The sequence below is a fragment of the Phocoena sinus genome, chromosome 8 (genome assembly GCF_008692025.1).
Source record: "Phocoena sinus isolate mPhoSin1 chromosome 8, mPhoSin1.pri, whole genome shotgun sequence".
NCBI lineage: Eukaryota > Metazoa > Chordata > Mammalia > Artiodactyla > Phocoenidae > Phocoena > Phocoena sinus.
This window is the reverse complement of record NC_045770.1, coordinates 68,938,489-68,966,177: the sequence shown is the minus strand read 5'-3', so window position 1 is coordinate 68,966,177 and position 27,689 is coordinate 68,938,489. Positions and strand designations below refer to the sequence as shown.

The following is a 27,689-nucleotide window of genomic DNA, read 5'->3' as shown; positions in this document are numbered from 1 at the left end:
CCCTGGGCAACTGTAGACCAGAGAGTCTTCTGTGAGTGCCAAGAAGTAACCAGTTGGGAACGACCAGAAAGCTGTGAAAAGATATGTAATTAACTCAGGTTGCCTAAATATTGTGCAATTACAATTCATAAGGGATCACATGTAAAAATACCTCATAACATAGGACAAAAGAATAGATGAGTAAAAAAAGGATAAATAGTGAGATTATTTTCTTTTTATATTGATGGGTCAATTCTTTAACGGAGATTCTTAAGATTACCAGGTTTTGCTAAAGACTGCAGTACTGATAATCTCCCCAGTTTTCCAGTCTGAAATAAGCAGACCTGGCTCCTAAAAAGATACCCACAGAAAAGGCTGGCTGCCTGGGATGCAGGATCCGCCTGACCCAGTGAGGTAGGCGGTGCTGTCACGTCTTCCAGCCCCAAGTGTCAACACCCCGGAAGAGGCCTCCAGGCTTTGTGCCCAACCAGCTGGGGATTGCCTAGAGCCGCGCCCAGATCCATAGGGCCACCCGCCCTCCGCAGAGCAGACTCTGACCAGAACAAAGGCAAGAGTAACTGGCCCGAGGGCCCTACGCTCAGCCAGCCAATGGCCATGGAAATGGGGCGGGACCACGGGGTACCGGGCCAATACGATGCGGCGGGGTTGGAGCGCTCGCCGGGTCCCGGGGCGGTGGGGTTTCGCAGCCCCAGCCTGGGCTATGTGGGAGCCTCACGGTGGTGAGGCGTTCGCGGCTGCCCTCGGAGGCGCCCTCTTCCTGCTGCTCTTCGCGCTGGGGGTCCGCCAGCTGCTGAAGCAGAGACGGCCGTCGGGCTTCCCCCCGGGACCGTCGGGGCTGCCATTTATCGGCAACATCTACTCGCTGGGCGCCTCGGCCGAGCTCCCCCACGTCTACATGAAAAAGCAGAGCCAGGTGTACGGCGAGGTACAGCCGACGGGCCTCGGGCAGGGAAAGCTCGGGCCTTCCTCCCGGGGTGAGGGGATGACCCACGCTCGTGGGTGCGAGCTGTCTGACCCCCCTCTGTGTGTCGGCAGCGTGGAGGGGAAGCTGGCTTCCCAGGCCCGGGGTCGAGGTACTCCAGCGGCGCCGCTGGGGGAGGGAGAGCCCGGCCAAGCCGCGCGCCCCTCCCACCTGACGCCCGCGGGGTACTGGCCGGATTCTCCCGCCCCCGAGGGCGACGAGGTGCCGCTCCCGCGCCTGCGCAGTGGGGCCTGGGTCCAGCGCCGCAAGCCCGGTCGGGAGTGACGGGCGTTACCCTCAGCGCTACCAGCTTGTAGCGCCCATGGATGTGCACGAAGTTCGTAGGTTAGCTTCCACCCACGGCTTCTCGAGAAAACCAGGCGTCCGAAATCTAGGACCGAGTTAATGGTTAATAGGAGGTCGTTGGATGTTTGCGTTTTAGAACAGCTGGTCTAGGCGTCTGCCGAGAGGCTGAGAGAGCGCAGGTGAAGGCCTCTGGGAAATGACCGTGAAAGAGAGAATGAACTGAGTGAAAATTAGTGCGGAGTCGCAGTGCCTTCCTGTCTGCCCGGAGCCGGGAGCGTCCCCGCAGCAAACACGGAGACTGCGCCGGCCGTGGGCCAGCCTCCCTTGCAGTGCGGGCGCCCCGGGGGCAGATCCTCTGGTCCTCCCCGTTTTACAGAGGAGGAAACTGCGGCATAGACCAGCTGAGTGACTTGCAGGCAGCCACGCCGCTGCGAACTAGCAGGGGAAAGGCCAAAACGCTAGCTTGTGTTTGGAAGGGTGTCCTGACCTCGAGGAGGCAGAAGTTTCCAGAACACTGGCACTAACACGGCTCACTTGTTTCCTTTTGAATCCATTCTTTTATAGGAAACGACCAGCCAGGCTCTGCCAGGTGCTGGGGAGAGATGAAGAAGGCACAGCCCAATTTTAGGTAGTTACAGTCTAGCCAGAGAAAAAAACTAATCTAACGATCGACCACAAATTGTGTTTTGAAGGAAAAGTACCACAGGGCTGCCTGGCAATTGCGGTGTTTCAGGTTTGGGCTTACATCCGTATTTAAACCAGCTTTTACAATAATTATTCTAGGTTTCTGCAGTTCCCTGATGGTATATGTCGCTAAAGGGAGGCTGGGCTTAGATAAAGCAAATTGTGTAATTCTTAGATACTGTTTTCCACCCTCCAGTTCTCAGGAATTGAGTGTATTTCCATGATTTCCATTGAATATATTTGATCTCTGGTGTTCAAAGCAGCATTAATATTTAGAGAAATCATAAGATGTGAAAGCGCAAGACGAGAGGTTGAGTCCTCTTTCGTCAGGTAAAACTTGACCTTTACTTGTCTGAATCTTAAGGTTTCGCGATATGCGTAATGGTAATAATAATAACTGAACACAGTTAAGTGCTATTCAGATGTTCTTTGAGTAAATGTTAGTTATTAATTACAGAACAACTTATTAGGCCTACAAAGTAGAAAGTGTTTTTAGACCAGTTATGTGAAATGGTGTCATGCAGAATAGGGAACTGTTTTTCATACGTAGATATTTGAACTGAAATGAACTCTGTATTTACTATGAACGTTCTTTTGGGAGAGGGGTAATTTAGTCTTATAATAGACTGCAAATTATAAATGTGCTGGAAGACTGTCATCTTGGCATAGGTAGATCTGGTACATTGGATAAGAATTTGGCATGAGTAACCAGTTTTATTGCTAGTGCAACTATATATTTGAGGCAACCTTGGTTCTTTACAAAGAGGTCTTTTTACTGAAGGTGGTAAAATTAAATAGGGCTAACCTGTGCTATTAGGTATAAGAGGAGCAGAGGAAAAAGAAAAAGGAGCAGAAATGGAAAGGATGTATGCATTGAAGAGTAGACATGGTTTGAGTAACTCAGTTTTAGACTTAAGTTGAAAACCACCTGATGTATTAACCCTTTAAGCTACTTGCTCTTTATCTTAGTTGTGAAACACCCCTACAGTTCTCCCATTGTCTCAGAGGTATTTTCCAATTCTGACAAAGTCTCAAAGTTGGTATTGTTGCAGGAAGGGAGACCCCTTCCAGGGCCCCAGAGTGGGCTCTTGTCTAGCACTAAGAAATGAATTGTCTGAGGAGACATATGTGCTGACAAAGCAAGAGACTTCATTGGAAAGGGGTGCCTGGGTGGAGAGCAGGAGGGTGAGGAAACCAGGAGAACTGCTCTGCCATGTGGCTCGCAGTCTCGGGTTTTATGGTGATGGGATTAGTTTCCGGGTTGTCTCTGGCCAACCATTCTGACTCAGGTTCCTTTCTGGTGGGTGCGCAACTGCTCAGCCAAGATGGATTCAAGCGAGGAGGATTCTGGGAGGTTGGTAGGACATGTCGACTGGCATCTCCTCTCTCCGTTTTACCTTTTCTGTATTCTTCCGGTTGGTGGCTTGTTAGTTCTATGTTCCTTACCAGGATCTCCTGTCATAAAATAACTCATGCAAATTGTTACTGTCTTTGCCTGGCCAGGGCGGGCAGTTTCAGTCAGTGTTTCCGCTAACAGTATGAGTTGTTAAAATACTATACCTTTTTTGGAAGTGGAAGGAAACTATTATCTCCTGTACTTCTAGAAGGTTGTGGAAAGTTGTTTATATGTCGTACTTATAAATACAGAATCTTATTTTTCCACTGTCTTACTTGATGATCTGGAGATGTGTACTCAGAGAAAGCAAGCCCTGGACTTTAAAATTGCTTATAAGAAATGACAGTCCCTTCAAGTGACACCTACTTTTATGAAGTCTGTGAATTCAATTCTCCTTCATAATTCTTGAAAGGAAGACAACCGGTGCTCAAGACTTATACAGTCATTTTAAAGACAATCTTATATAGAAATGTATCACACTGAGACTTAGCATTTCCTTGGAGATTCACTCTGAATGCGTAAGCTTCTGCAGTGACTAATGTTAACCCAGATTTCGAGAAGCATTCCCTAGCTAGCAAAGCTAGCACAAGGAGTTTTTACAGATTATTTTCAGGTAATGCATGTAGGGATAATAAAATAATTAATTTGAGGCATGTGGAGTTGACAACCTATAATTTATTTATACAGTAAGTGTTTATTGAGATTTAAGCAAGGCATTGAATGAGATTCCGTGGAGCGTTCAAAGATGAAAGAGATGAAATCACTGAATCTAAAGAGTTTATAATTTAGCAGGCAAGCAGAAGACAGGAATATGAATGCCTCTGGTTTTAGGTAGTATTAAATAAGTGCCATGGGAGCTTCTGAGCATGTGCTGTGGTGGTTCAAGGGAGAGAGAGAAAGAGAGTGCACCGAGAAAGGCTTCATGGAGGTTGGTCCTTAAAGATTTGGTGGGGTTTGGACGGTATGGCAGTCAAGGTAGGCATTCCAAATGAGAAAACAGCCCAAGCAAATGTTGAAAAGTGTGTGGCAGTTATTTATCAGTTTTCATCAACAGCACTTTTTACATTCCTCTGTTATTAGCACTTAGCCCATAGTGTTGTAATAATATGCTTAAATGTGTGTCTCCCCCACTATTCTTTAATTCAGCATATATTTATCAGTTGTTATCATATGCTATGTATTAATACTATGCTAGATGTGAAGATTTAGCAATGAACAAAACAGGTGAAAATCCCTGCCCTCGTGTAGCTTACACTCTACCAGTGGAGGGGAGGTGGGGAGCAGGATAGGGACAATATAAACACAATAAATATATAATATGTTAGAGTACAGAGTAAGAAGTAAACTAAATTAGGGTAAGGAAAATGGAGAATGCTAGGGGGTGAAATTTAAATGGGTTAGAGCAGGCCTCACTGTAAAAAAAAGGCGTCTTAGCAAATATTTGAATGAAGTGAAGGAGCAAGGTATGGGAGTATCTAGGGGAAAAACATTCCAGGCCAAGGGAACAAGTACAAAGGCCATGAAGCAGGAGTATGCCATGCTGAGAATCACTTATAAAGAGACAAGTTAAGAGGCTGTTGAGATAACACAGGGGAGAAACGAAGGATTAGAGTGTTAGTGACGGAAGTGGTAAGAAATTGTCATATCCTGTCTGTATTGTTAAAGTTGAAACATCGTGACTGCTAAGCAGTGATGTGGGGCTTGGGTGAAAAATGGAGTCAACATGGGCAGCTCAGGACTTCCCTGGCAGTCTGGTGGTTAAGAATCCGAGCTTCCACTGCAGGGGGTGCAGGTTCAATCCCTGATCAGGGAACTAAAATCCCACGTGCTGCGGTGTGGCCAAAAATAACCCCAAAAAACAAAAACCATGGGCAGTTTGGGACCAGAATATAGCTTGAAGGATGGCTGGAATGGTCATTAACTGAGATAGTGAAAAATCGTGGGTAGAGCTAGTTTGGGAATAGGGCAAAAGACTTGAAGATCATAGACTGACTTCTAGAAGCTGTTTTATGTGTACCTGTTTCCATCTTTGCCAGCATCATAACTACCCCATAATAATAATAAAAATTATTGAATAAATTAAAAAATATATAAAACTAATCTTGGACACTTCCATAGATTAAAGCAGCATAAGGATGAATTTTCACAATTTGATTTACAAACTTCTACCAAAAGTCCTTGAAAAGAGCATGTACCTGAATAGATGCTAGCTCAAGTAACAGTTTCCCCAGTTTTCACCGTGAAATAGAGGACCATCTCATTTTTGAGTAAAGGTGGATTGTATAACAATGTTCTCAAGTTATGGCTCCTAGTTGGTTTTTGCAATCTCTAGTGTCCACAACCTGACAGCATTACCCTGAAATTAACTCCCCTGTCTGTTCTGCCTTCCTATTAACAGAATTTGTAATCCCATCGTTGTGAAATCGATCACAAAGTTGATTTAATCACAAAGTTGGGGATTTTTTTCCTGCATCAGGACCACTGCCTATTCACTAATACCCTTCGTTATTGTCTCTGCTTGTGATACTGTGATTTTTAATAAATGTGTATTTGGTCTTTGTACCTTTCCTGGCACAAGCTCCCAAAACCCTTGGAACTTCCTAAGTGTTGAGAGTGGTAGATGCATCTTTTATTATTCATAATAAGCCCCTTTCACCCACCTCAGAGTTTATGTGAATGTTAATGGAAAGCCCTTAAGGATGGGAGCTTGTTGCCTGGAGAACCAACCAGGATTAGAGGGTTGGAATTTTCAGTTCTACTCATCTTACCTCTGGGGAAGGGAGGGGGGCTGGAGGTAGAGTCAGTCACCAGTGGCCAATGATTTGATCAATCATGCCTAGGTAATAAAGCCTCCATAAAAATCCCTGAATTATAGGGCTCTGAGAGCTTCCATGGTGAATTGGTGAACACGTGGAGGTGAGCAGAGGCTAGCATGCCTGGAGAGAGCATGGAAGCTCTACACCCCTTTCCTCATACCTTGCTGTTGGACTGCACCCTGCAGGCCGGCAAGGCCTGTACTTGCCCAGCTCCAAGACTGAAGAAAGAGCCCGGAGTCAGCAACGGAGACATCAATGGATAGGGATCTTACGTAACTGAAGCAAGGTCCTGGAGCGATACCCCACCGTGTGTGGCAGGTGGAAGGCAGGACCTGGCAGCAGGGGAAGGGAGTAGGGGATTACCAGTTAAGGGGAGTTGATTCAGGTTGCTTCATTGGTTATCAGGTACACTAGCAGAGGGGCACGCCCCTCGCTGCCCCTTTGATAAGAACAGTCAGTAGCTGGAGCCTGGGGCAAGTATGTAGGAAGGTCAGTCATGTGAGTAGGGTATAGGTGAAGCAGGCATTGGTTGAGCAGGGTGATATACAGAGAGCAAGAGAACAGCCATCTTGAGTGGCCTGACCATACACTTGCCCTATGCATCTCTTCCATATGGCTGCTCCTGAGTTACATCCTTTTTTAAGAAACCGGTAATCTAGTAAGTAAAATATTTTATTGAGTTCTGTGAGCCACTCTATCAAATTAATCAAACCTGAGGAGGAGGTCATGGGAACCTCTGATTTTATAGCCCTTTGATCAGAAGCACAGGTAACAACCTCGACTTGTGATTGGAGTCTGAAGTGGAGGAGCACTCTTGTGTTATTGAGCCCTTAACCTGCGGAATCTGACACTTTCTCCTGGTAGATAATGTCAGAATTGAGTTAAATTGTAGGACACCCAGCTGGTGTCCCAGAATTGCACACATCTGGTGTTATAGGTGTTGTAGTGGAGTACTGAGAGTAGAGGAGACACACAGGAGGAGGAATTTTTTCTTTATATCTGCTTAAAATTACGCTTCTGTGAAAAGATTTTAAGACCATCCCATTACTGCTTTGGGAACTGAAAGAGCCCCATCTTTGCTCAGCTGGTAACCACTTCCTTTGTGCTGAAACTCTTACACTGCCACTTTTGACTAATAACTTTACTTGTGGCAGGCAGTCCATGCTGCTTCCCAAAGTTCTGGATATACCTACTGCTCAGTTGGCAGGGCCCATCCTTGTGCCAAAGACCCTTCTCAGCTGGTTGATTCTTTACTACTTGGAGGTCTTCATCACTTTTGCTACTGTAACTACTTCTGCTGAACTTCAATTCTCTGCTAAGTCTCCTGGTACCTCCCACCCCACCCCCCAAAGTAGTGTGAATCATAGCTAAATCTGTTCTACCTGTTTGCCCAGAGATGAGGCTTGACTCAGTGTTTTGGCTCTCAAAAGCTCTCAGCCACCCACTGAGAGGATGGGGATAAGCAATCTTTGCATCCCACTAATAAGGCAGCATTGTTCCCTAGGCCTCTATATAGGGCTAGCTAGAATAGACTGCAGGAGGTGTGACGTTGTAAGTGAACCTGTGGTGAAGCACATGAGAAGCTTCAGCAAGGAATAGGATGGATATTCCATCTTTTAGCTGAGGGGCAGCCGCCTGTGCCAATGTGGTGGATGCCAGTCCTCCAAGGTCAAATTCCCTTAGGGCCCTCTTTGTTAACTTCGTGGAATTCAGGGGCCCAAATAAATAAGCCTGTGAGTTTCAGTATGTTTTGTTGAGGAGAGGGAAATTTTCCCCTCTGCCCCTCTTGAGTACTTTTGGCTGGACTAATAATAAAATTGACACAAGACAGATTAACAGGAGAAAAAGAAACACATTTGACTCCATGCACACGGAGGTTTCACAGACATGGGATGGAGGAAGTGGCCAAAGCAGGCAGATTTTCTACTTCTTAGACAAAGAACCAATAAATTTGCAAAGAATTGACAGGACAAAGAAACTTTGGTTTTGGGTGCCCAATTGGTGAAGAATCTAAAGAGAGTTTGTGCTTGGGCAGTACATTAAAGAAGTAACAAGGTTTGTTTAAAAAAGGATTCTCACCCCCAAATTCCCTATCTTTGGCAATAAGGGTGTCCTACCTCCAGATGCATGGAGTATACCTTTCACATGAGAGATTTATTTCCTGCTTTCAGGGAGACAAAAAAGAGAAAGTGTCCCTCTTTTTTTTTTCTTTTTTTAAAATTTTGGCTGTGCCGAGCAGCTTGCATGATCTCAGTTCCCTACTAGGGATTGAACCCGGGACACAGCAGTGACAGCACCAAATCCTAACCACTAGGCCACCAGGGAACTCCCTAGAGCATCCCTCTTGCGTTGGCCATTTCTTCAGTAACTTTAATTCAAAATAATTAATATGCCATTGAGGCATATTTTGGGGTTGCATATCCTGGGCCCCAACATTTTATACCTCAAAAGTTGTCTCTCAGGCCTTTGACAATCCCCTCCCCTACCTAAACCTGGAATAATAAATGATGTGTAGATGGAGCCACTTCCTCATTCATCTTGGAAATAAACAGATTCTGAGATATCATTGAATGTTTTGAGTTGGAATGAATTTTAAAAGAGCATAAATATCAAGTATTTCTTGATTTTCTGTGGCAGCCCTGAAGCCCAAAAAGTTAAAGGGTTCTGCCAGGTGTCCTGTATCTGTTTAATGGCAAAACTTAAACTAGAACCCAGGCCTCCTGAGTCTGGTACTCTTTTCATTACACCATTTATAAGATTATGTCTTGAGCCACTGAATGAGTAATGAAATCATGGTCTTTGACGTGCCTTGTAGAGAGAAGGCACTCTAAACATTGTCAGCTGAGTAATAAATGCCAGCATTTTCAGGGAGTAACAAATACTGGGAGAGCTGGACTTAGTATATGTGGATTTCTATGGTTATATTTCTCCATGTATTTTGCCATTTAAATGTTTTTCTTTTCTTCTCAAAGATCTTCAGTTTGGATCTTGGAGGTATATCAGCAGTGGTTCTAAATGGCTATGATGTAGTAAAGGAATGCCTTGTTCATCAAAGTGAAATTTTTGCAGACAGACCATGCCTTCCTTTATTCATGAAGATGACAAAAATGGGAGGTATGTTTATTTTCACCTACCTAATGATTTACTAAGCTATTTTAAATCACATTTCCTTTTTAAAAAATATTTATTTATTTATTTATTTTTGGCTGCATTTGGTCTCCATTGCTGTGCACGGGCCTTTTCTAGTTGCGGTGAGTGGGGGTTACTCTTCGTTGTGGTGCGTGGGCTTCTCATTGCAGTGGCTTCTCTTGTTGCAGATCATGGGCTCTAGGCACACGGGCTTCAGTAGTTGTGGCACATGGGCTCAGTAGTTGTGGCTCACAGAGTGCAGGCTCAGTAGTTGTGGCACATGGGCTTAGTTGCTCTGCGGCATGTGGGATCTTCTTTGACCAGGGCTTGAACCCGTGTCCCCTGCATTTGCAGGCGGATTCTTAACCACTGTGCCACCAGGGAAGTCCCCACATTTCTTATTTTATGTAAATTTAGTACATAGAGATTGGATTCTGTTGTACTGATTAACAAGAAAGTGTTAATTAGTTAATTTAGGTTACAGACCCTAATATTTGAGAACCCTTCAGGCTGCATTACATTCATATTTTAGGCCAGTACATACTAATTCTACTGTTGTAATCCAGTTCTAATAAATATTGTAAATAATGTTTTAAAGAATTAGCACTTAATAATATGTGCAGGTTTTGTGAAACAGGTTAAGAATACATACACATGTACACATACTTGAATCAAAAGTATCTTTGAAGCTAGTCTTGAGTGCTTGGTGACATTTTACTATTATTTTACTTATAAGCTTATAGACCCTGAAACAGCCTTTCTTTACTAATTAATATGATATGTAAATGAAGAATTGTAGGTTTGTGTAAAGGACTAGTATTCTCTATGGTTTAGTGTTGATCAGTGTCGGATGATTGCATATTCAACAAGGGAGAAAGGCTGAAAGTTAACAGAACGGATGAGACGAAAGCAGCAACAGAAAGCCTAAAATAGAATGTTGACGTCAGATACATCCGTTTTCATACTTAATAGTATAAGAGAGTTTTTATCTCCAAAATTTTCCAGTTCAATGAGAGCTTCACTCTTCATTTGAAAGAAAAATTCAACAGTATCTTGGTTACATAGACTAAAGAAGACATTGATTGAAAAGGAAAAACATAAAAATTAACCATATATTAAATTGCAAAGCAAATCAATTAATGCAAAGAAAACACCAATTTTAAAGGCCAAATTCTTAGGCCAGGGCATGATGACACTTGAAAGCAATAATATAAATAAAAAGCAAATCTCCAGCTTCTTAAATACTCTTCCAAGTAATAATTAGGCCAAAGAAGAAATTATACCACAATTATAATAGAAGACCTTTAAAGAAATTATGAAAATGTATGATGTGATCAGAGTAATATTTAGGATAAACTATATGTTTTTTGAAGCTATAAACTTATCATTTAGACTGTTTTTATCATAAAGAAAGAAAAAACATGCATTCAACTTAAGACTTTTAAAGAAATAGTAAAAAAATAAGTAGAAAATTAGATGTGTTGGGCTTCCCTGGTGGTACAGTGGTTAAGAATCTGCCTGCCAGTGCAGGGGACACGGGTTTGAGCCCTGGTCCGAGAAGATCCCACATGCCGTGGAGCAACTAAGCCCGTGCACCACAACTACTGAGCGTGCGCTCTGTGAGCCACAACTACTGAGCCCATGAGCCACAACTACTGAAGCCCGTGTGCCACAACTACTGAAGCCTGTGCTCCTGGAGCCTGTGCTCCGCAACAAGAGAAGCCACTACAATGAGAAACCTGTGCACCACAACGAAGAGTAGACCCTGCTTGACGCAGCTAGAGAAAGCCCGCGTGAAGACCCAACGCAGCCATAAATAAATAAATTTTTTTTTTTTTAAAAAGAAAGAAAATTAGATGTGGTTTCTTTTTTTTTTTTTTTTGGCTGCACTGCCCAGTTTGCGGGATATTAGTTCCCAACCAGGGACTGACCCTGGGCCCTCAGCAGTGAAAGCATGGAGTCCTAACCATTGGACCACCAGGGAATTCCCTAGATGTGTTATTTTAAGATGCATATGCACTGAACTTGGAAGTGGGAAATCAGAGCCACCATAAACCCGCTGTTTGAATAGGAAAAAGTGGCCCTTTAGGCGGGTTCAGCCCATGCCTGGGCACACAGACTGGCCAGTATAGGGTTATAACCAGGCTCCTGTGTACCTTCTTGTGTGTAACTGTATGCATATATTATGCACATGTATCCCATATGCATACATTTCTCTTGGGCTTGCTTTTATCTCAGTGCCTTTGCACTGGTTCTCTCTACCTGCAGTGATCTTTCCCTGGATATCTGCTTGACTCACTCCCATCTCCTGTGTCTTTACTTATGTCACCTTCTCACTGAGGCTTTTCCTGACCACCCTATGTCTCCTTCCTTGCTCTATAATTTGTTTGTCTCTCCTCACTAGTATGTAAGGCCCATGAGAAATAGCCATCTTTGCCTCTTTTATTCACTGATATATCTAAGACACTTTAGCTCCAGAAATACATTATGTTGAATGAATAGTCATCTGGGAGTATAGAAAAGAGAATGGAATATGGCATATAAAATTGCTGCACAGCGTTAAAGACCCCCTTATTTATGGTTAATTTCATCATAAGTTCCAAATTCAAAAACTGTTGCACAAAAGTTGTTGAAATGTAAATTACATAGGTACTTCATGTAGACAAGAGAACATGACATTTTTCATCATAGGTATACCTATGTACCAATTATGAATGAAATTCCAAGTAAACTACACGTTACAGAAATATATATGCGGAAGAAGTTTTTTTCTTGATAATCGATTTAAAGGGAAAATATTCCATAGTAGACATATCAGAACAGCAGAGTATACTGTGGAGACTGAGATTTCAAGGCAAGCAATATCAACATTAGAAGTTTGAGTTTCATGTTTGTCCCCTTAGTTTGGGCTGCTGTAACAAAAATATATAGACTAAGTGGCTTCAACAACAGACAGTTATTCTATCAGATCTGGAGGCTAGGAAATTCAAGATCAAGGTACTAGCAGAACAGTGTCTGGAAAGAGCCTGCTTCTTGGCTTGCAGACTGCCGTCTTCTCCTTGTATCCTCACATAACCAAGAGCAGTCATCTCTTCCCACATCCCTTCTTATAATGGCACTAAAGCTCATTCATGAGGGCTCATTACATAATTATTTCCCAAATACCTAATTTCCTAATACCATCACATTGGGGATTAGGCTTCAACATTTGAATGTTGTGGTGGCACAAACATTCAGTCCCTAGCACCTGCTTTTGGCTTGAGTATTTCCACTATGTTGACACCTCATTCAGGCCATCCTTGCCACTTCCAGTTATAGTATTAGGTAACATATGCCTTTAATGGGAGGAAATTTGTATTCTAAAATCTAGTCTCTTAAAGCAGGAAATTTCTAATTCGAGAAGGATGATTTCTCAGGTATGTGTTTAGTCCAGGATAAAATTTTGCCCATAGAACACACAGTCATTCGTCTTTTGTAAATTAGGCTTATAATAGAAGTTGGATAATAAGGTCACCCAAGGCCTTGTTCACCCAGGTTGAATTACAGAAGACAGTTCAGTTTCTTGTGGTGGGAGATTATAAGTCTTTTCTGCCTGTGCCCAGATGAGAAGTATGGATAAGCTTTATCTGTTTATAATAGTCCATGGCTAATGAGGAGTAAAGAATAGAGCTTAACTACTGGGTCTAGTTTTAGTTTTATAGAAAATTTGGAGAAGAATGAATACCGTCTTTTTTTTTTTTTTCTTCCCTGCATAGTATTTTTAGCTGTTAGATACAGGGATGTAGGAATGATAAAAAAATTTTTAATAGTATCATAGAAAGATAATTTGGAGAAGAATGACTAACCATCCCTTTTTCTTTTTAGGCTTACTCAATTCCAGATATGGCCGAGGATGGGTTGATCACAGAAAATTAGCTGTAAACAGCTTTCGCTGTTTTGGATATGGCCAAAAGTCTTTTGAATCTAAAATCTTAGAAGAAACCAAATTTTTCATTGATGCTATTGAAACATACAATGGTAGCCCTTTTGACTTTAAACAATTAATAACAAATGCCGTTTCAAACATAACCAATCTGATAATTTTTGGACAACGATTCACTTATGAAGACACTGATTTTCAGCACATGATTGAATTATTTAGTGAAAATGTGGAACTAGCCACCAACGCCTCAGTCTTCCTCTATAATGCCTTTCCATGGATTGGCATCTTACCTTTTGGAAAACATCAACAACTGTTTAGAAATGCAGCTGTGGTCTATGACTTTCTCTCCAGGCTTATTGAAAAAGTTTCCATCAACAGAAAGCCTCAGTTACCTCAGCATTTTGTTGATGCTTATTTAGATGAGATGGATCAAGGTAAAAATGACCCATCATCTACTTTCTCCAAAGAAAACCTGATTTTCTCGGTGGGTGAACTCATCATTGCTGGAACTGAAACTACAACCAATGTGCTACAGTGGGCAATTCTTTTCATGGCCCTTTATCCTAACATTCAAGGTAAGGATTCCAGTGATCTCAAGGTCTGTTCTTACATTTAAGGCTCACACATGTTTTAGAGTCTTTGGCCTTGTACAAGGTATTCTATTTAGGAACTCCTGCTGTGCTATCCAAAAAGAGAAGCATTGAATAGCTATAAGGTTTTCAAAACTGTTATCTAAATTCGTATAAAAACCTCAGAGATGTCTTATAATACCTATTTCATAAATGAGGGAAAAGGCTGAGTGACTGATTTGCTCACTCCCTTCCAGTGCTAAGCTGGGACCTGAACCCTGGTGGTGGTGGTGGTTGTTGTTTTTCGGCTGCACCACTCTGCATGCAGGATCTTAGTTCCCCAACCAGGGATCGAACCCGTGCTTGCTGCAGTGGAAGCATGGAGTCTTAACCACTGGCCTGCCGGGGAAGTCCCAACCCTGGTTTTTTTTAATTTAAGTTTTTATGCTTCACTCTTTTCCTTGCTGAGAGTGTTGTTATTCTAATTCTAGATTTGTTTAATTTTTATTACTTATAATGTGTTTTTCACAACAAAATTACTTAGATCATTGGGTACTGGTTGTATAAGATATGTGGCACATATTTAAGTAGAACTTCCAGATAATGAAAAATCTGAATCTGGGTGTCCCCATACCTTGTTGGCTTACTACAGGTTATCTTTTGTTTTATCCTAAAGGGAAATTACTTTAGATATAATTCTAAGAATTGCATAATAACTTGAACACTTTTTCTCTTACAGGACAAGTTCAGAAAGAGATTGATTTAATTATAGGACCAAGTGGGACACCTTCTTGGGATGACAAATGCAAAATGCCTTATACTGAGGCAGTTTTACATGAAGTTTTAAGATTCTGTAATATAGTGCCATTAGGGATTTTCCATGCAACCTCTGAGGATGCAGTTGTACGTGGTTATTCCATTCCTAAAGGCACAACAGTAATTACAAATCTTTATTCTGTACACTTTGATGAAAAGTATTGGAGAGACCCAGAAGTGTTCTATCCAGACCGATTTCTGGACAGCAGTGGATATTTTGCCAAGAAAGAAGCTTTGGTTCCCTTTTCCCTAGGTAAGAGAACTTTCAAAGGGGCATAACTTTAGGAAAAAGTATAATGCTGATTTATCATGTATAATACCTTAATCTGAAGCATTCTCTTGTAGAGTTAATATCCCAACTCTGAAAACAGTATTGAATCTTATGGGAGAGAATGGTTTAATTAGAGCTCATTAACACCTATTTCTACTCAAAATAAGCCATAATTTAACAGCTAGAAAGAAATTGATGAGAAGCTCTGGCTTTTTCTGAAACTTTCTTGCTTGTGGATTTTGGCTTGTAATCAAAACTTGTAGAGCTAGAAATCAGTAACAGGCAGCTTGAGAGACTGAGACCCAGGGACAGGAATGGCATCATAACTTGAAGTGAAACTAGAATCTAGCTCTCTTGGCTCTCAATTCTTATACCTCATCTCCAAAAATATTGCGTCTCCTGTGAACAAGTACACGGATCACGAGACCCATGGAAGATGGACTGGAAAAATCCTTTCACTGGGGAAGGGTACACATGCAGTCATTTGAAATGAAATGAACTTCTCCTGGGTCAAGAGAACAAAGTGTCACACCTCACATCTTTCATGGCATATCTCAGGCTCTGTTGCCACATGCAAAGGAAGTGGAGAATAGAACTAATGAGCTTACAACAGTACATGACCTTACAAAAGAAGATGAAGAAATGGCCTGTGGGAACCAAAGTGCCAATTTCTATTCTTTGTGGCTTAAGAAAATCCTTTAATAAACATAACTTCCAGGCTTCCCTGGTGGCGCAGTGGTTAAGAATCCACCTGCCAGAAGACCTAAATAGACATTTCTCCAAAGAAGATATACAGATTGCCAACAAACACATGAAAGAATGTTCAACATCATTAATCATTAGAGAAATACAAATCAAAACTACAATGAGATATAATCTCACACCAGTCAGAATGGCCATCATATAAAAAGCTAGAAACAGAGGGAAGATGGTGGAAGAGTAAGACGTGGAGATCACCTTCCTCCCCACAGACACACCAGAAATGCATCTACACGTGGAACAACTCCTACAGAACACCTACTGAACGCTGGCAGAAGACCTCAGACCTCCCAAAAGGCAAGAAAGTCCCTACGTACCTGGGTAGGGCAAAAGAAAAAAGAATAAACAGAGACAAAAGGATAGGGACGGGACCTGCACCAGTGGGAGGGAGCTGTGAAGGAGGAAAGGTTTCCAAACACTAGGAAGCCCCTTCGCAGGCAGAGACTGCGGGTGGCGGAGGGGGAAAGCTTCGGAGCTGCAGAGGAGAGCACAGCAACAGGGGTGCGGAGGGCAAAGCGGAGAGATTCCCACACAGATGATTGGTGCCGACCAGCACTCACGAGCCAGAGAGGCTTGTCTGCTCACCCGCTGGGGCGGGCGGGGCTGGGAGCTGAGGCTCGGGCTTTGGTCGGAGCGCAGGGAGAGGACTGGCGTTGGCAGCGTGAACACAGCCTGCAGGGGGTTAGTGCACCATGGCTAGCCGGGAGGGAGTCCAGGGAAAAGTCTGTACCTGCCGAAGAGGCAAGAGACTTTTTCTTCCCTCTTTGTTTCCTGGTGCGTGAGAAGAGGGGATTAAGAGCGCTGCTTAAAGGAGCTCCAGAGATGGGCGTGAGCCACGACTAAAAGTGTGGACCCCAGAGACGGGCATGAGATGCTAAGGCTGCTGCGGCTGCCACCAAGAAGCCTGTGTGCGAGCACAGGTCACTATCCACACCCCCCTTCTGGGGAGCCTGTGCAGCCTGCCACTGCCAGGGTCCCGGGATCCAGGAGCAGTTTCCCCAGGAGAACGCAGAGTGGCACACCTCAGGCTGGTGCAACGTCATGCTCGCCTCTGCCGCTGCAGGCTCGCCCCACACTCTGTACCCCTCCCTCTGCCCGGCCTGAGTGAGCCAGAGTCCCTGAAGCAGCTGCTCCTTTAACCCCATCCTGTCTGAGTGAAGAACAGACGCCCTCCAGCGACCTACACGCAGAAGCAGGGCCAAATCCAAAGCTGAGCCCCGGGAGCTGTGAGAACAAAGAAGAGAAAGGGAAATCTCTCCCAGAAACTCAGAAGGAGCAGATTAAAGCTCCACAATCAACTTGATGTACCCTGCATCTGTGGAATACCTGAATAGACAACGAATCATCCCAAATTGAGGAGGTGGACTTTGAGAGCAAGAATTATTATTTTTTTCCCCTTTTCCTCTTTTTGTGAGTGTGTATGTGTATGCTTCTGTGTGAGATTTTGTCTTTATAGCTTTGCTTCCACCATTTGTCCTAGGGTTCTATCCGTCCATTTTTTTTGTTTGTTTTTTTCTTAATAATTAATTTTATTTTAATAACTTCATTTTATCTTACTTTATTTTATCTTCTTTCTTTCTTTCCTTCCTGCCCTCCTTCCTCCCTCCCTCCCTCCATCACGCCCACCTTCCTTCCTTCCTTCCATCCTTCCTTTCTTTCTTTCTTTCTTTCTTTCTTTCTTTCTCTCTCTCTCTCTTTCTCTCTTTCTTCTTTTTCTCCCTTTTATTCTGAGCCATGTGGATGAAAGGCTTTTCATTCTGCGCCCAGGGATCAGTGCTGTGCCTCTGAGGTAGGAGAGCCAACTTCAGGACACTTGTCCACAAGAGACCTCGCAGGTCCACATAATATCAAATGGCGAAAATCTCCCAGAGATCCCCATCTCAACACCAGCACCTAGCTTCACTCAACGACCAGCAAGCTACAGTGCTGGACACCCTGTGCCAAACAACTAGCAAGACAGGAACACAGCCCCACCCATTAGCAGAGAGGCTGCCTAAAATCATAGTAAGTCCACAGACACCCCTAACACACCACTAGACGTGGACCTGCCCACCAGAAAACAAGATCCAGCCTCATCCACCAGAACACAGGCACTAGTCCCCTCCACCAGGAAGCCTACACAACCCACTGAACCAATTTTAGCCACTGGGGACAGACAACGGGAACTACGAACCTGCAGCCTGCAAAAAGGAGACCCCAAACACAGTAAGATAAGCAAAATGAGAAGACAGAAAAACACACAGTAGATGAAGGAGCAAGATAAAAACCCACCAGACCTAACAAATGAAGAGGAAATAGGCAGTCTACCTGAAAAAGAATTCAGAATAATGATAGTAAAGATGATCCAAATCCTTGGAAATAGAATAGACAAAATACAAGAAACATTAAACAAGGACCTAGAAGAACTAAAGATGAAACAAGCAACAATGAACAATACAATAAGTGAAATTAAAAATACTCTAGAAGGGATCAATAGCAGAATAACTGAGGCAGAAGAATGGATAAGTGACCTGGAAGATAAAATAGTGGAAATAACTATTGCAGAGCAGAAAAAAGAAAAAGAATGAAAAGAACTGAGGACAGTCTCAGAGACCTCTGGAACAACATTAAACGCATCAACATTTGAATTATAGGGGTTCCAGAAGAAGAAGAGAAAAAGAAAGGGACTGAGAAATATTTGAAGAGATTATAGTTGGAAACTTCCCTAATATGGGAAAGGAAATAGTTAATCCAGTCCAGGAAGCACAGAGAGTCCCATAGAGGATAAATCCAAGGAGAAATATGCCAAGACACATATTAATCAAACTGTCAAAAATTAAATACAAGGAAAACATATTAAAAGCAGCAAGGGAAAAACAACAAATAACACACAAGGGAATCCCCATAAGGTTAACAGCTGATCTTTCAGCAGAAACTCTGCAGGCCAGAAGGGACTGGCAGGACATATTTAAAGTGATGAAGGAGAAAAACCTGCAACCAGGATTACTCTACCCAGCAAGGATCTCATTCAGATTTGATGGAGAAATTAAAACCTTTACAGACTACCAAAAACTGAGAGAGTTCAGCACCACCAAACCATCTTTTACGACAAATGCTAAAGGAACTTCTCTAGGCAAGAAACACAAGAGAAGGAAAAGACCTACAATAACGAACCCAAAACAATTAAGAAAATGGGAATAGGAACATACATATTGATAATTACCTGAAATGTAAATGGAATAATGCTCCCATCAAAAGACACAGATTGGCTAAATGGATACATAAACAAGACACATATATAAGCTGTCTACAAGAGACCCACATCAGACCTAGAGACACATACAGACTGAAAGTAAGGGGATGGAAAAAGATATTCCATGCAAATGGAAACCGAAAGAAAGCTGGAGTAGCAGTTCTCATATCAAACAAAATAGACCCTTAAAATAAAGACTATTAGAAGAGACAAAGAAGGACACTACATAATGATCAAGGGATTGATCCAAGAAGAAGATATAATGTAAATAATTATGCACCCAACATAGGAGCACCTCAATACATAAGGCAAATACTAACAGCCATAAAAGGGGAAATCGACAGTAACACATTCATAGTCAGGGACTTTAACTCCCCACTTTCACCAATGGACAGATCATTCAAAATGAAAATAAGGAAACACAAGCTTTAAATGATACATTAAACAAGATGGACTTAATTGATATTTATAGGACATTCCATCCAAAAACAACAGAATACACATTTTTCTCAAGTGCTTATGGAACATTCTCCAGGATAGATTATATCGTGGGTCACAAATCAAGCCTTGGTAAATTTAAGAAAATTGAAAATGTATCAAGTATCTTTTCCGACCACAACACTATGAGACTAGATATCAATTACAGGAAAAGATGTGTAAAAAATACAAACACATGAAGGCTAAACAATACACTACTTAATAACGAAGTGATCACTGAAGACATCAAAGAGGAAATCAAAAAATACCTTGAAAGAAATGACAATGGAGACACGACGACCCAAAACCTATGGGATGCAGCAAAAGCAGTTGTAAGAAGGAAGTTTATAGCAATACAATCCTACCTTATGAAATAGGAAACATCTTGAATAAACAACCTAACCTTGCACCTCAAGCAATTAGAGAAAGAAGAAGAAAAAAAACCCCCAAAGTTAGCAAAAGGAAAGACATCATAAAAATCAGATCAGAAATAAATGAAAAAGAAATGAAGGAAATGATAACAAAGATCAATAAAACTAAAAGCTGGTTCTTTGAGAAGATAAACAAAATTGATAAACCATTAACCAGACTCATCAAGAAAAAAAGGGAGAAGAGTCAAATCAATAGAGTTAGAAATGAGAAAGGAGAAGTAACAACTGACACTGCAGAAGTACAAAACGTCATGAGACATTACTACAAGCAACTCTATGCCAATAAAATGGACAACCTGGAAGAAATGGACAAATTCTTAGAAAGGCACAACCTGCCAAGACTGAATCAGGAAGCAATAGAAAATATGAACAGACCAGTCACAAGCACTGAAATTGAAACTGTGATTAAAAATCTTCCAACAAACAAAAGCCCACTACCAGATGGCTTCACAGGCTAATTCTCTCAAACATTTAGAGAAGAGCTAACACCTATCCTTCTCAAACTCTTCCAAAATATAGCAGAGGGAGGAACACTCCCAAACTCATTCTATGAGGCCACCATCACCCTGATACCAAAACCAGACAAGGATGTCACAAAGAAAGAAAACTCAGGCCAATATCACTAATGAACATAGATGCAAAAATCCTCAGCAAAACACTAGCAAACAAAATCCAACAGCATATTAAAAGGATCATCATACACCATGATCAAGTGGGGTTTATTCCAGGAATGCAAGGATTCTTCAATATATGCAAATCAATCAACGTGATACACCATGTTAACAAATAGAAGGAGAAAAACCATATGGTCACCTCAAGAGATGCAGAGAAAGCTTTCGACAAAATTCAACACCGATTTATGATAAAAACCGTGCAGAAAGCAGGCATAGAGGGAACTTTCCTCAACATAGTAAAGGCCATATATGACAAACCCACAGCCAACATTGTCCTCAGTGGTGAAAAACTGAAAGCATTTCCACTAAGATCAGGAACAAGACAAGGTTGCCCACTCGCACCACTCTTATTCAACGTAGTTTTGGAAGTTTTAGCCACAGCAATCAGAAAAGAAAAGGAAATAAAAGGAATCCAAATCAGAAAAGAAGAAGTAAAGCTGTCACTGTTTGCAGATGACATACTATACATAGAGAATCCTAAAGATGCTACCAGAAAACTACTAGAGCTAATCAATGAATTTGGTATAGTAGCAGGATACAAAATTAATGCACAGAAATCTCTGGCATTCCTATACACTATGATGAAAAATCTGAAAGTGAAATCAACAAAACACTCCCATTTACCATTGCAACAAAAAGAATAAAATATCTAGGAATAAACCTACCTAAGGAGACAAAACACCTGTATGCAGGAAATTATAAGACACTGATGAAAGAAATTAAAGATGATACAAATAGACGGAGAGATATGCCATGTTCTTGGATTGGAAAAATCAACATTGTGAAAATGACTTTACTACCCAAAGCAATCTACAGATTCAATGCAATCCCTATCAAACTACCACTGCCATTTTTCACAGAACTAGAACAAAAAATTTCACAATTTGTATGGAAACACAAAAGACCCTGAATAGCCAAAGCAAGCTTGAGAACAAAAAACGGAGCTGGAAGAATCAGGCTCTCAGACTTCAGGCTATACTACAAAGCTACAGTAATCTAGACAATATGGTACTGGCACAAAAACAAATCTAGATTAATGGAACAGGATAGAAAGCCCAGAGATAAACCCATGCACAAAGGAGGCAGGACTGTACAGTGGAGAAAGGACAGCCTCTTCAATAAGTGGTGCTGGGAAAACTGGACAGGTACATGTAAAAGTATGAGATTAGAACACTCCCTAACACCATACAGAAAAATAAGCTCAAAATGGATTAAAGACCTAAATGTAAGGCCAGAGGCTATCAAACTCTTAGAGGAAAACATAGGCAGAACGCTCTAGGACATAAATCACAGCAAGTTCCTTTTTGACTCACCTCCTAGAGAAGTGGAAATAAAAACAAAAATAAACAAATGGGACCTAATGAAACTTCAAAGCTTCTGCACAGCAAAGGAAACCATAAACAAGACTAGAAGACAACCCTCAGAATGGGAGAAAATATTTGCAAATGAAGCAACTGAAAATGGATTAATCTCCAAAATTTATATGCAGCTCATGCAGCTCAATGACAAAAAACAACCCAATCCAAAAATGGGCAGAAGACCTAAATAGACATTTCTCCAAAGAAGATATACAGATTGCCAACAGACACATGAAAGAATGCTCAACATCATTAATCATTAGAGAAATGCAGATCAAAACTACAATGAGATATCATCTCACACAAGTCAGAATGGCCATCATCAAAAAATCTAGAAGCAATAAATGCTGGAGAGGATATGGAGAAAAAGGAACACTCTTGCACTCCTGGTGGGAATGTGAATTGGTACAGCCACTATAGAGAACAGTATGAAGGTTCCTTAAGAAACTACAAATAGAACTACCATATGACCCAGCAATCCCACTACTGGGCATATACCCTGAGTAAACCATAATTCAAAGAGTCATGTACCAAAATGTTCATTGCAGCTCTATTTACAATAGCCAGGAGATGGAAACAACCTAAGTGTCCATCATTGGATGAATGGCTAAAGAAGATGTGGCACATATATAAAATGAATATTACTCAGCCATAAAAAGAAACGAAATTGAGCTATTTGTAATGAGGTGGATGGACCTAGAGTCTGTCATACGAGTGAAATAAGTCAGAAAGTGAAAGACAAATACCGTATGGTAACATATATATATATATGGAATTTAAGAAAAAAAATGTCATGAAGAACCTAGGGGTAAGACAGGAATAAAGACACAGACCTACTGTAGAACGGACTTGAAAATATGGGGAGTGGGAAGGGTAAGCTGTGAAGAAGCGAGAGAGTGGCATGGACATATATACACTACCAAATGTAAAATAGATAGCTAGTGGGAAGCAGCCGCATAGCACAGGGAGATCAGCTCGGTGCTTTTGACCGCCTGGAGGGGTGGAATAGGGAGGGTGGGAGGGAGGGAGACGCAAGAGGGAAGAGATACGGGAACATATGTATATGTATAACTGATTCACTTTGATATAAAGCAGAAACTAACACACCATTGTAAAGCAGTTGTACTCCAATAAAGATGTAAAAAAATTTTTTTTAAAAAAAGCTAGAAACAATGAATGCTGGAGAGGTTGTGGAGAAAAGGGAACCCTCTTGCACTGTTGGTGGGAATGTAAATTGATACACCCGCTGTGGAGAATAGTATGGAGGTTCCTTAAAAATCTAAAAATATAACTACCATACAACCCAGCAATCCCACTACTGGCAATATACCCTGAGAAAACCACAATTCAAAAAGAGTCATGTACCAAAATGTTCATTGCAGCTCTATTTACAATAGCCAGGACATGGAAGTAACCTAAATGTCCATCAACAGTTGAATGGATAAAGAAGTTGTGGCACATATATACAATGGAATATTACTGAGCCATAAAAAGAAACGAAATTGAGTTATTTGTAGTGAGGTGGATGGACCTAGAGCCTGTTATACAGAGTGAAGTAAGTCAGAAAGAGAAAAGCAAATACCATATGCTAACACATATATATGGAATCTAAGAAAAGAAAAAAATAGGTTGTGAATAACCTAGGGGCAAGACGGGAGTAAAGACGCAGACCTAGTAGAGAATGGACTTGAGGATATGTGGAGGGGAAGTGTAAGCTGTGACAAAGTGAGAGAGTGGCATGGACATATATACACTACCAAACGTAAAATCGATAGGTAATGGGAAGCAGCCACATAGCACGGGGAGATCAACTTGGTGGTTTGTGACCACCTAGAGGGGTGGGGTTGGAGGGTGGGAGGTAGGCAGGTGCAAGAGGGAAGAGATATGAGAACATATGCATATGTATAACTGCTTCACTTTGTTATAAAGCAGAAACTAGCACACCATCGTAAAGCAATTATACTCCAATAAAGATGTTATAAAAAAGAAAAAAAGAATCCTCCTGCCAATGCAGGGGACATGGGTTCAAGCCCTGGTCTGGGAAGATCCCACATGTCGCAGAACAACTAAGCCCCTCTGCCACAACTACTGAGCCTGTGCTCTAGAGTCCATGAGCCACAACTACTGAGTCCACGAGTCACAACTATTGAAGCCTGTGGGCTTAGAGCCCATGCTCCACAACAAGAGAAGCCACTACAATGAGAAGCTTGTGCACTGCAATGAAGGGGAACCCCTGCTTGCCGTAACTAAAGAAAGCCCATGAACAGCAATGAAGACCCGACGCAGCCAAAAATAAATAAATTTATTAAAAAGAAATGAATAAAATAAACATAACTTCCTCTAAGTTTCTTTAAGTTCCAGGTTTCCTGAATGGTACGTATTAGACTTAAATTTTGGTAAATATTGTGGATTTAGAAAAATTATTATGCCTGTTTTTTATGTTGAGGGAGAAGACATTGTCTTGGAGAACAGCTGGCTCGGATGGAAATGTTCCTGTTTTTTACAACATTGCTTCAGCGATTTCACTTGCATTTTCCACATGAACTGGTTCCAAATCTGAAGCCCAGGTTAGGCATGACGTTGCAACCCCAGCCCTACCTCATCTGTACAGAAAGACGCTGAAAGTGCCTGGCTGTTGTGTGGAACAAGGTGTTTGCCTCACCCCTGAACCTTGTTTATACAGTGTCTGTGTTTGTATAAGGATCACAGCATCATAAAAACCAAATGAACACAGATGTGTCTTTAAAGACTGTAATAATAAGCATTAGCTATTACTTTTTCCAACCTTTTATGACTTATAATGTGGAATTATCTGAGGAAAACAGAGGTACAAATGACAGTTGTTGCTTAAGATACTAAGAAGGGCCATCGATGACCTGACTTTTCAGCCTGTTGTTGAGCACCAGGTACCCCTCATCCCTTCTTGACTGCAATTTGCTCCTTTCTGGGCTCTTTGCTTCCAAATGTCAATGCCAGCTCCTTTCTGATCAGGTATTGCCATTAATAGATTGTGTGGTACTAGTCCAGTTTAATAGTGGACTAAAGAAGAAATTAAAACCCAAATAAATGAGTTTGGACTACAGCGGTATTTTAGACATGGTGGCAGATGATAGAATAGATAGCTATACAGTATATTTAATGTAAAACCTGCCAGTGCTTTCAAATCTTGCTTCCTACTATAGCTTCATAAGAGTTGCGGCGTCATTCTTCCTACAAACGAGGGTCCCTGTGACCCTCATAGCAGCAGTTAAGTAGATAGGAAATTACAATAAGGTATTTAAAAATGACACATATGGGGCTTCCCTGGTGGCGCAATGGTTGAGAGTCTGCCTGCCGACACAGGGGACACGAGTTCGTACCCCAGTCCGGGAAGACCCCACATGCCGCGGAGTGGCTGGGCCCGTGAGCCATGGCCGCTGAGCCTGCGTGTCCGGAGCCTGTGCTCCACAACGGGAGAGGCCACAACAGTGAGAGGCCCACATACCACCAAAAAAAAACAAGGCAGAAGATTGAGTGGTCTTCCGTCTCTCTCAGTGAGTAAATAAATATTACCAATACTGTTCAGTTGTTTATTCAGAGTCAATGCCAAGTTTGAAGATTTAGCCTTTGTGAATAGTCTGCCTGTGACAAGTACGGAAGAGGTTATTTTCAAAGACGATGAGACAACACTGATTCAGCACAACCTAAGATGGAATCTGCTAAGATGTGTTACAATTGATAGTAAAAATATATGTGGAGCATTAAAAGGCATAGTTGTACAAATTGTATTATCAGCAGGTACTTTGCAGAAAGTGCTTGAATCTATCATGTGTTATAAAACCAGTAGTGTCAACAGTGAACTTCATTTATTCTTATGAACTTAACCATCATCATTTTTGTGAATTTTTGTCAGAAATAGGAGCTGAATATCCTGACCTGCTCTACCACACTTCAATGATTTAGCAGTGATAACACTTTATTGCAAATTTTTTGAGCTCAGGGCCAAGATTGAAATATTTCTGAATGAGGAGAACCACCTTTAACTACTGTTATCAAGTACTGAATGACTCTGGACATTGGCCTTTACAGCAGGTAAAGTCATTTCAACAACAACCTAACACTTTCTATACTTCTTGTGGTGTCAACAGTTAAAACAAGAAGTTAGGCCTCCATCCCCATGCGGCCTTTCAGCAGATAAATTTTGTGAGCTCAAACTAAAGTTCCAGAAGCTCTTTTTTGGACCTCGATGCAAATGCAAAAAAAAATCCTTATTTCAAAATTTATTTAACTGTGTAGTTGAGGAGCTTCCACCTAACGTTCAATTGCAAGTGTTTAGTCTGCAAAGTAATGACATGCTAAAAGGCAAATATCAGAGAATTTAATAGAATTCTATAAATGCCTTCCCAGTGATTAATATACTTAATTAAAATCAGATGCTCATGGATTGATATCAGTATTTGGCAGTACCCATCTGTGTAAAAAGGCACTTTCAAATATGAAACATGTAAATCTCATTACAGATCAGCATTAACAGATGAACATTTGTAATGTTTTGAATGACAGGAAACACACACTTTGAACCCCAATTAAGCAAAATTTTATCTCCTAAAAAAGAATTCCCTTTTTCTCATTAGTGGATCAATATTACTTTTTTTAAAAAAGTACTTAATATAGTATTACTATATTATATTATGAATATCATCAATAAAAATCTTGTAGAAAATTGTTTCTCTTTTATATAAGTACCTACATAATGTACTTGGTCTGCAAAGCCTAAAATATTTACTATCAGCCCCTGTACAAAAAAGTTTGCTGATTTTGGAGTTAGAAAAACTAGTAGCTAGGGGCGACAGCATAAATACTCAAAATACAAAATAACAAAAGAGAATAATCCAGAAATAGAATTTTAATAATCATAAGAAATTGATTTATACAATTAAATGCAAAGAAGTTTGAAGACCTGAAATGGATAATCTCTATGAAAATATAATTTACCAAAGATGACCCTAGGAAGACAAAGTCTTAACAGACCACATTTCATTAAAAAAAGTTGCCAAAGATGTGACCCTCAGAAAACTATTTGAGCTGTTCTAGAGCATAGAAACAAAAGGAAAATTTTGAATGCTATTTTAGAATCAAAACAACAGCAAACATGGATATCAATTTAAAAGTCCTAAATAAATTATTAAGAAAAGATCCAGGGCTTCCCTGGTGGCACAGTGGTTGAGAGTCTGCCTGCTGATGCAGGGGACACGGGTTCGTGCCCCGGTCCGGGAAGATCCCATATGCCACGGAGCAGCTGGGCCCGTGAGCCATGGCCGCTGAGCCTGCGCGTCCGGAGCCTGTGCCCTGCAACGGGAGAGGCCAAAACAGTGTGAGGCCCGCGTACTGCCAAAAAAAAAAAAAAAAGATCCAACACTACATTTAAAAATTAATACATTATGATCAAGTAGAGTTTATTCCAGGAATATGTGAATGGTTCAGTATTAGAAAACATTAATCATTTACAGAGAAAACTCATATGGACAAGCTCATAGATGTTAAAAAAGCATTTGACAAAATTCAACATTTAATAAAATACAAATTGATGGAATGAATACATGTATATATACATATATACACCTCTAAAACATACAGTGTGTACATATGTAAATATGTGTATATATAATGTGTATTATATATACACATTCCAAAACTGATGTGAAAATATTGGAGGTATTCCCCTAAAGTTAAGAACAAGAAAATGAGTCCACTTTCACCATACTGTTTTCTTGTATTACAGGTATTAGCTAGCACAATGACAACATTAGATTGCAAGACTTGAAAAGAGTAAAACTTTTTATTTGCAGAAAATATGACTATATTCCCGTACAGCCCATGAGAATAAATAGTAAGTTAATTTAATAAAG

General features: G+C 41.2%; 1 protein-coding gene across 3 annotated transcripts; it reads left to right on the top strand.

Moving 5' to 3' along the window:
- The first annotated feature begins 665 nt into the window (after positions 1 to 665).
- On the top strand, positions 666 to 27,029 carry LOC116758785 (vitamin D 25-hydroxylase). Of its 3 annotated transcripts, none has more exons than XM_032641963.1 (5): positions 666 to 925; positions 9,136 to 9,277; positions 13,157 to 13,789; positions 14,523 to 14,852; positions 24,248 to 27,029. In XM_032641963.1, the coding sequence occupies exons 1-5, from the start codon at positions 701 to 703 to the stop codon at positions 24,421 to 24,423; spliced, it is 1,506 nt and encodes a 501-aa protein (XP_032497854.1). In that variant the 5' UTR covers positions 666 to 700; the 3' UTR covers positions 24,424 to 27,029. The 3 variants fall into 3 exon arrangements, with proteins under 3 accessions (XP_032497854.1, XP_032497856.1, XP_032497855.1); XM_032641965.1 differs by lacking the exon at positions 666 to 925 and adding an exon at positions 934 to 974; XM_032641964.1 differs by lacking the exon at positions 666 to 925 and adding an exon at positions 1,330 to 1,446.
- The last annotated feature ends 660 nt before the right edge of the window (positions 27,030 to 27,689 follow it).

What these genes read in the sequence shown, in the direction of transcription:
- LOC116758785 (XM_032641963.1), top strand. Translation starts at nt 701, where the DNA reads ATGTGGGAGCCTCACGGTGGTGAGGCGTTCGCGGCTGCCCTCGGAGGC. An exon ending in AGAGCCAGGTGTACGGCGAG is followed by an intron (nt 926 to 9,135) that starts GTACAGCCGACG and finishes TTCTTCTCAAAG; the next exon opens with ATCTTCAGTTTGGATCTTGG. An exon ending in GAAGATGACAAAAATGGGAG is followed by an intron (nt 9,278 to 13,156) that starts GTATGTTTATTT and finishes TTTTCTTTTTAG; the next exon opens with GCTTACTCAATTCCAGATAT.